Source organism: Bombus vancouverensis, chromosome 2, assembly GCF_051014615.1.
Source record: "Bombus vancouverensis nearcticus chromosome 2, iyBomVanc1_principal, whole genome shotgun sequence".
NCBI lineage: Eukaryota > Metazoa > Arthropoda > Insecta > Hymenoptera > Apidae > Bombus > Bombus vancouverensis.
The window spans coordinates 16,281,778-16,291,675 of record NC_134912.1 but is presented as its reverse complement, the minus strand read 5'-3'; the positions used below and the strand labels follow the sequence as shown (position 1 = coordinate 16,291,675).

The 9,898-nt window shown below is 36.9% G+C and overlaps 1 protein-coding gene and 1 long non-coding RNA gene across 2 annotated transcripts; one reads left to right on the top strand and one right to left on the bottom strand.

Moving 5' to 3' along the window:
- Positions 1-194: 194 nt before the first annotated feature.
- On the top strand, positions 195-4,935 carry LOC117166671 (uncharacterized). The gene is made up of 2 exons (XM_033350870.2): positions 195-1,388; positions 3,007-4,935. The coding sequence occupies exons 1-2, from the start codon at positions 784-786 to the stop codon at positions 3,503-3,505; spliced, it is 1,104 nt and encodes a 367-aa protein (XP_033206761.1). The 5' UTR covers positions 195-783; the 3' UTR covers positions 3,506-4,935.
- A 678-nt stretch (positions 4,936-5,613) lies between these two features.
- LOC117166672 (uncharacterized) lies at positions 5,614-7,699 on the bottom strand. Its single transcript, XR_013061857.1, has 3 exons — positions 7,201-7,699; positions 6,868-7,012; positions 5,614-5,750 (listed from the first exon to the last, which is right to left on the bottom strand). It is a non-coding gene; the product is annotated as an uncharacterized LOC117166672 (long non-coding RNA).
- Positions 7,700-9,898: the final 2,199 nt, after the last annotated feature.

Genomic DNA, 9,898 nt, shown 5'->3' with positions numbered 1-9,898 from the left:
ACAGTAGATACAAAAGAGAGATAATACGCTAGAATTACTTTACGTTCATTCTCGCGTCAAACGAATTGGTGAACACGATACGTTCGAGCTATTGAAAATGCGCGCGAAGTAGCTAAATCGATCTCCGTTCGTTGCCGAGTATCATGGAGTACGTGACGTCATTGGAAGATAAGAGTTTCATTATCTCGGTTGCGCGTTGCGAGGGGAATCGGCACGCGTAACAATTTCCTACGATACTTTCAGAGTTCCACCGGCTGTCTACTTGCGGCCGACTCGTTGCCACGCGTGCATCGATCTTACCGAATGTTGAATGCCGATATCAACAACGCCTTATCTGTCTCTTATTTGTCACGCATTTCGTATCCATAGGCTGTGAGATAGCCGGGAATCTTGGACTGTTCATCGTCGATCGTAGTTATCGTTGTTGTTCGCGTGACAATCGTTCTTAGAATAACAATCTCGTCGAACCTATCCAGAAGTGTTGTTTTCAGTTGTTATATCAGAATCAGAATTGTGGAAACTGAGTCATCGAAATCGAACTATATAGTGCATCCGCCACGATATTCCCACAATTATTCGCTACACGTGCTTCGATTCTACAAGATTCCTACGTTATTGGCGACGTACGAGGAAAGTTATCGTACATGTAAGTTGTTCGATAAGTATAGAGGAAAGACGGCGGCCATTATATCGTGGATTAAGAACGTAGGCGGTCAGTTTGAACTTTAATTGCTCAGCTTGTTAATAATCGGTGTAAAAACTGGTGACGATATTGTTCGGAGCATGAAGTCCCACGAGGTTTGGGAGCGAAGCTTCGCCTTCATCGAAAAGGAATTGCTGCCGGAAATGGTGCAAGATCGTTGCTTCTGCGAGCCGAATTCCAGGGAATTCGTTCAGTTCGACTCGGCAACGATTCGTCTCGACGAGCTGAGTCGAAGCAGCGAGATTTATCGCGTGACGATCGTGGTGAGGTTCTCCGGCGAGCCACGCAGCTTCCCGCTGTTACTGAAACTGCTTCCCGAGGAAGAGGCAGAGCACAAGAGTCCGACAGCGTTCGATGCTTACCAAAACGAAGAAATGTTCTACTCGAAGATGACGCTCAAGTATGGAACCGATTTGGTTCCAAAGTGTTACCTGTCGGATTTAGGTCGTTACGGAAGACCGGTGATCGTTCTCGAGGATTTGGAGGAAGCTGGTTACACGCAGGTGGACGGTGAATTGGACGAGGAACACTTGAAATTGTGCGTGCAAGTTCTGGCCAAGTTTCACGCCAGAGGGTTGAGATTGAAAGCGACAGAACCGCAGGTCTTCAGGGAATTCGAGGCGAAATTGCTTGAAATTTCTCTCACGGAAGAGACTATGTTACATTACGAGAAGAGATCGACTAGGTAAAATTTCTTGATCCTTTCTTGCTAATAAGATGCGACGATGATTATTAGACCGCGGATTTTATCAATTAATGGCAGGTTTTAAGATGAAAAGATATGTGGGACACGACAGACAAGAATAATTGATATAATAAATAATAAAATGATAAATGATAAAATATTCAAGATAAAGTATCTACGTTCTATATCTTGAATCGTGTTTCGAAAAATATAAAATTATGAAAAAATCCGCAAGATAATAAATTATGACGAACCGTGTAAAGATCGTAAAACAAAGGTTTCGTTTGACAGAATTTCGGATACATGTGCCGATAGAAATGTACTTACGATACGATAACGAAGATAACAATGGTCTGTATATGAATGCTAGGAAAAGGCTCGATTTTCAAAACGCATTGATTGCGATTTCGCGTTGTGTCGATTACTCAAGTCGAAGATTAGGATCTACGTAACTTTGTGAAAGTAACGAGTACGTGTTTCTCAAAATCATACGATCTATCGTTTTTTTTTTTTTTTTTTTTTATGACGTAAGGTAGTTAGAAAACGTAAACAGTAGGACGAGGAGAAACAGTAAAAAAAGGGGGAATATGTAACACAGAATTTTCTTAATTCTGGCTAAGCATTGGTAATTGTACTTAACAATTGTAATTATGGATTGAACAAGTAGCATTCCTTTTTCTTTTGCCGAATGTGCTATAATCGAATAAAATTAGTGCTACGACCTATGGATCGCGTATGAATTCTGTGGCGGGATTTAACAAACTCTTAATTGATACTCTTGATGAAGCCATTTAAGCGTACTATAATAACGGTACTGTAGGTATAATAATTATTTCTTTAAATAGTAGTTTGAAAACAATGTGGAAACTAATTTTTTTTCAAAATGCCAGTACACATTTGTTAATAGGAAGACGTCAAGTATAAGAAAGTGTAATCAATGACCGGATGGATACGTTATAATAACACCGAATCTTGGAATATAGCTTTCAACTTAAATTTCCCTTGGATGAATTTTCGTTCGTGATACTGATAAAAGGGTTGATAAATCTAACCGATGGAAGAATTGTATCGTATCGAACGTGCGATAGTTTCGTCGTTGAGAGATACAGAGTAGGTATCTGACCGGTAATATTGACGTTATCGATGTTACTGGCAATAAAATAGCAACTTCGGTATAGGCGCAATAATCGGTACGCAATTGAAGCGGACAGAATGCAAAATTGATCGAGTTTCCAGTATCAAGAGATTGACGCGAATCAATTAATTGCCAGTTTGTTAGAAAATTTGAGCGCAGCTACGTCCTCGCCGTTCTATGTTGAAACATATTATTATAATAGATTCGCCGATAATGGTTTTCACGCCTAATCACGCGCAACCATATTTCTCGAAATTTTCGTTTCTTTCGTCTAACATGAGAAAAAGTCGAACAGCAACAAGATGAATCTTAACAAAGTTCATTCTTCGCAGAAAACATCGTGCAAGTTCGATTATTGTTTTCAGTCGGTTTGATTATTATATCAATAATATTTATTAATAATATGTATAATTAATAATAATATATATATATATATATATCAGTATATCAAAATATTATACGCTACGTGTACGCTGATTTCAGAATGCTGGATATTCTCGAGACGATGCCGAACTCTGGGTTCGTAGAGAGGATAAAACATAGATTAAACAAGAGACCAATGGAAATAGTGAAAGCCATCGCGACGGGGGTGAACGACGTCTCTACAATATGCCACGGCCATTTTTCACACGATAATCTACTGTTCAAATACCAGAACGGGAAACCGATCGACGCGAAGATGATCGACTGGCAAACAATGAGATATTGTTCGCCGGCTGTCGATCTCGGGCCCATTCTACTGTATAACGTGACACATGAAAATGGGCCGTCGGAGGTGCAGAAAATTTTGACGCTGTACATCGACACCGTCAGATCTGAATATCCAGAGGTAGACAGTGAACGTTTGAGAGAAGATGTGGTCGACAAGTTCCTCTTTGCTTGCGTCGTACTGTCAATTTTAGACCACATTACCGACGACGAACTTACTCGAGTTTTGTTATTGCTAGAACAGTTGGACAATTTCGATGAAACGCAGAAATAGTTTTGTTAATCCACCAGCCACAAGTTTTCTCAAAATCACGCTTCACTTGGTATTATTAGGCTGACATTTGTGTTGATATTTATAGAAATCAAAGTGTTTTAACAACTATAAGGAGGTAGGTTTCGTATTTAAAAGCGCAAAAGTTTATTATTACGAACATCGATAGAGGATGAAAATATAGCACGTTTGGAGAACTACTTGATTTTTGCTTGCTCTTTGTTGGTTCAATCAGGTTACTGAAAAGTGCAGCTGCCTTTTTTATTACGTTATTCGAGCATTGGAAACCAACGTTTCCCATCGAAACGAGTGCCTTTCGCTGATTAATCATTAAAACATCGGAACACGTCATTTTAGCCTATTTTGTTGTGTACATAAATATGCTATCAAGCGTTCTAACTAGGCCGTATGCAATATTGCGTAAAAGTCTTACATCATCTAGGTTACTGGTTTTATGGTGGCAACTAAATATACTTGTAGGAAAATTTCCACGTGATTTTATATAAGAACAAACCTTTAGATGTTTTCTTCGTGGTGCTGTTCGTTTATGATTTCTTCCGATTCGAAAATTTCTTGAAATTATCTGTATTGATCGTTTAAAATGTGCTAGAAGAGGAAGCAATTTAGATACGTGATCAGTTTTGTAACGATATTAAATAGAATTAACGGAATTATAGCAGGTAAATAAGTGCGTTTAAAAATGACTCGAGATAACAAACGAAGGCCCGATAAAATACCAATTATCTGAAATTGATTGATACTTTCTGCGACGACTGCTATTTATTGGATATAACGTTTCCTATATGACCGAAGACTGTTATACGAACGAATAGATCGAGTTTAGTAAAAGAAATCGCTTGTGGCTGGAGGTTTAATGTCTTTCTATCTTTAGCGCGCCATATTTTTTTTCTTCCTTTTAATAGATCTTCTTTTTTGATAAAAGACGTTTTGTAACAAACGAATATTTTAGTCACTAATTGCGGCTAATAAAACTAATTGTCCTTTTCACTCCGATATATCGATGAATTTAAGATCGTACAGCTTGTTACCGATAATTTGCAAGGAATGTGATTGCAATTTTAGACTCAGAGATAATGACGATATTTCTAATATATTATCAGTAGAAATTACGCAGAAAACAATATCTTTAAGACTCCTGAGTCATTGGTCCGGATAATGATAATTCGTAGATAGCGACTGTTTTGAATTTGTAAATCATTAACTTCCGCCTTTGATCTCATAATTTATCATAATTTAATAAGCGTAATCGCAGTAAAATTCAATTCACGGTGTAAGACTTTATGGATTTATCATTTACATATCGACTTTATCGTTTCTCTGATTGAGTCGCTTCTTTCGTTGTTTTCTTTTTCTTGTTTTTTTTTTTTGTATTTTATAAAGATAATAAATCAGCCATTGATTTGAAAAGTAAATTATCTCTTTTGTTACCGATTTTTACGATAATCGTAACAACATAAAAGGACTATTAACACGATGTTTCACCAATTCCCTACTGTCGTTTTTCCCTCCTAAAAAGCAAGCATTTTATTGAAAACAGTGGAGATTCTGTCGCAGCGATAACACGCGACAGTTACACGCCAAGCTTTTCATATTTTACCGAAGATTTAATATTTTCGAAATTATTATCTATATTTCTGATATTTCCTCTTTTCGCAGTGATAATATTTTTAAAAATGCTTATAAATTTCGGCTATTTCGCGCATGGCTATCGCATGGGTCTTTGCCATAGCGGCTATTGCCCCTAGCTGCTTTGACAACGTTCAACTGCATTCGAGTCATTGAATTTGATTTTTCAGCGCGTATAACCGAACGATGCTTTGATTCCCTCGTTTCATCGATGCTGGAAGATTAAAATGTAGATCACAGGAACCACCCTCTCGTTTCGTTCCTCTCCCCTTCTCTTTCGCTCTTCTGCCCTCTGTGTGCACTCCATCTACTCGCAGCTGTTACGACACACGGAACCGTATCGGCGTTGTTCTGTGAAATGTAACATTACTTTCGCCCCGAATAATGTTGCGGATGAAAAATGTACTTCGACCTCGCTCTGTTTCGGACACGGATTTATGTACTTACATACACCGAGCACCGCGCTTGCCACATTCGTTATCCAGGATCAAACGTTCCGTTTCCACTTTTTTTTTTCTCCTTTCATGCATCGTTTCAGACTTATGTCGAGCTTTTGCGATCGATATCGATGGTTTACGGTGGTTTGCGAACCGAATTCTATCTATTTTAACGATATCGCAATCGAAATCAATTAACAATGTGAAAATATCAAGGATTTGGATGGGAAAAAAAGGCTGTAATTAGCCCGCGGATATTTATGCAAATTTATACCTTTACGAGCGCAGCTGTGAAAGTAGAATCTGAGCAGAAATTTGTTTTGCTCGCTTGATATCGTAACGAATCTTGATATACAGGGTGGTTGGTAACTGGTGGTACAAGTGGAAAGGGTGTGATTCTATGCGAAAAAGAGTCGAAAATATAGAATAAACATTTTTTTTTTATTTTTCTTTTTAATTTTTCCATCGAGACAACGATCTACAGTGAGATCCCTTATAACGTGCTGCACGCGTACCGAGCGAAAATTCAAAGTCGATTTTCTCGAAAACAAAGCCTCGAACGAAAAATTTTTATTCTATATTTTCGACTTCTTTTTTCGCGTAGAATCACCCCCTTTCCGTTTGTACCACCAGTTACCATCCACCCTGTATATTTTAATATTCAATACGTCGTCGTCTACTATGTGTATTCCGTGTGTTTCTATACTTTCACGTTTGCCATAAATACATAAATATTCGCAGTCTATCTACAGCGCAGAGTAGGTCTTGAATTTTTTGAACACCTTTTATTAGAATTTTCGTCATATTATTGAAACATTCTTTTTCTTTTTTAATTACTCGATTATCCGAACAATAATATGAAAGCTATATCACAGAGTGGTTTGAAGATAAGAGGATAAGACGAGCGATGTAAGCGGCGAATAAATTGTTAGAAGAATTAAAGGGAATGTTTTCGTGAACAACGTTTAGAAACATTCGTAGCAACGGGAACAGTTATTAGATAGTACGAAAAGCGAAAGAAGACTAATCCAGCGGAGATACTGAGTTCGAGAAGGATTTATAATACTACATCGAAAGATCGATCAACGAGATAAGAGGAAAGATTAGAAAGCCAAGAAAAAAATGACCGAGATATACACATCTAATAACGTGCAATAAATTATCATTTTCTATATGAAAGGCACGTCGTAATTTCAGTTTGAAAAATTCCATTATTCGGTTTTTCTGTAATTAATTAATTCGGATAATCGATAATGTATTTTCAAGCGTAATTTCGATTACCTGATTTTCTTCGTACAACCCGATCTTCACCCATTAATCATCACGTTTATCTTTCTTGATAGATTTCTGAAGGCAGTAAAACGTTCACAGGTGAATATAGGTTAACCATATTTCGAAATATTGGTGGCATACTAACTCTTGGACGCTGTAATACATCGACGGAGAATGAGGAATTCAGAATGATCGATTTACAATATAATTGTCTTCAAGATTTTTCGCATTTTTAGTACAAAATAGTAAAAAATACATAGTTATAACTTTTTATTGAAAATATAACGATATTGACAGTTACGTTCCGTACGATGATATTAAAAAAGACGTGTAATATCATACCTTTCAGATTCAATCTCTGCCAAAGGTGTAATTAACCTTGCTGCAGCTCCCGAATTCTTGTGTCTTGTTTTTATCTCAATAAACCAAGCGATTTTCGACCTTTGGAAACAAATCAAAGAGCGTAATTTATAATTACGCGAGAAATGACACCACCGTTCTTTCACATTTCTTGTAAACTTCATATTTCGTACGGTCGCTTTCGACGGTATCGTATTTGTCTAAGAAAACGTTAGAAAATTTCCCAAAAATTTGAGAAAAGAAAGAATCGTCGTCAGCATGAGATTACCTGTTTCCCTGTTTCAATCGTACGCTAATATACTTGAAGCATTAAAAAAAAAAAAAAAAACTTACTCCAGCCTGAAACGAAGGCAACATCGAGATACAAAGAATTCATGGAACGTAGCAGGATTAGGAAATATTTTAACGATAGAGAAACACGATCTCGATGAAAATTCGCACGATCGAATTTTCTTCAAAATACTCACGATCCAAACTTTAAATCTACGTATCCCCTTCAACCGGTGGCGCCTCTTCCACATTCGGTTCCTCCCCTGTAATTTCAATCGGTAGCGATGAAAGTTGAGGTTGTGGGTTAGGTTGGCGTTCAGATTGAGCTTGATTTCTTAGCGATCTACTAAACGTTCGTAGACGATCGCACGAGGCGGACAGGCAATAAATAGCGACCAGTATAAGAAGGAGAATAAAGGTGGAAATTATCATGCGACGAACGCCGCATCTTCCCTTCGCTGTGGCCTTTAGGATCGGCTTGCACGATGGTAAAAGGTCCTTCGCGGAGATGTAACACTCCACGGTTTGGCGGGAAGAACTGGTAGTGCCATTACAGTCGCAGAGTGCCTCCACTGCACGGAAACCCATTCGATATTGGGAATTTTGACGATTTGATTGCCGAGATGGGAGCTGTTTAATTGTGCACGCTGGATTTCGATCGCGGTCGACCATGAAAGTCGATCGTCTGATTTTATGCGTTCGTTGGCTTCCGTTTTAAGCTCGTTGTACACAAGCGACGGGGTGATCCGACTGGATTATGTTCTTAATGATACAATGCACACGAGTGTACGGTTTCTCTTGCACAATAATTTACCGATTAACGATATCAATAGTATATACTATATATAATAGTAGATATAATAGTAGAGGTAGATATATTTATGGAGAATTTGACGGTGCAAAATCGAATAGAGTATGTAAGATATGAAAGTACAGTACTTATTGTGATATTTGGCAAGTAAATTGATTCTCTATCTATGTAGGTGCCATTGTTTAAATTAATGCATTCGTTGAATCATGGATTTGCATAAATGTTCACAGTCTAAATATTGGTAAACCAGCGATTTATTGGTTGTAAGTTATAGATTTCTTTTTCACGATTTTATAACATTTCGTGAATAGGATGATCGTAATAAGTTACGTTTGCTTCGTTATCAAACTTTTTAATTTTATGTAAATATATTTATTAATACTGGTAACCCGTGACTCGTAAAATTTTAATAATAACGTTAATTCGATTGTCTATTTCTTTTATGGGGTGTTTGTTTTTTATTTAAGAGCCACATCGATACGAGTTCCTCGTTGCTTTTCTCCACTGAGTAAGGAAGCAATGGAATTCGTGTGTAAAGTTGTATTAATTTTGCGATAAAAGTTGTAGCTTTTTCAAACACGTTTACGAATAATCCTGCATTTTTCTTACCGGAGCGATTTGAATATCCACGAAGAGACTGAGACATATTGTAATATGTCATCGAATAAATTACAATTAAAATTACGATTACATTATTATCTTGAATTGTTAGGTTATAGTTTTCTAGAAATAGATGGACAAAATAACGGAAAAGAGAAGGCTACTTTCTGAAAGCGTAAAAAGTTGAAAAATGATATAAATATTTATATTTGGCTTAATAATATTTGCATATCTACGAAATATTGTTTGGTGGACATTCGCGTCACATTTACCAGAAACTCTATGCATTTTAAGGAGCTAAAAATACGTCACACTTATTTCATATTAGCTCAACTATCAGAGTTCCGTTTACAAAATGTATCTCTTTCTCTGGAAGCAAGGCAGAAAAATAAAAAGTAAGATATTCCCGAAAATTTTCTAGAAATATAAATGATCGTTATAACGTATAGCTAGGATAAACGAACTTTCTATGTATTTTAAATATAAATAAGCTACATAAAGCGAGATGTATGCCAAGCACCAGGAAAGCGCAGAAGAGGTCCATTAATTATTCGGCTGGGAATATTCAAAGCGTTAATCAAAAATAACAAAATTACTGGAGTGTAGGTTGTCGTGTGTCAGGTCGGATACAACTCCAAATATAATATTCAATTTGTATTAATTCAATTTTAATTCAATTTTCTCTCATTTTCGTATCCTATATTTCCTTATTCTCACATAATAAATAATAAATTCATGTTAAAAGATTCAATTGGATTTCCTCAGCGTTCGGCTCGAATACCACGTTTCATTTCATTTCGAAAATTATTTGAAGAATTTAGATTCGCGATACAGTTCGAGTCGTTAATCGTGACAAATTGGTTGTCCATTCAAAATGTACTTGTTCAATGTAATCAGAAATAAGTATTTGGACGCGTGACATGCAAAAAAGATGCAAGATCGCGTCGATTGAATTAGCGATATCGAGTGTCTGCCCCTGATGACTGCAATTTCGCCTTT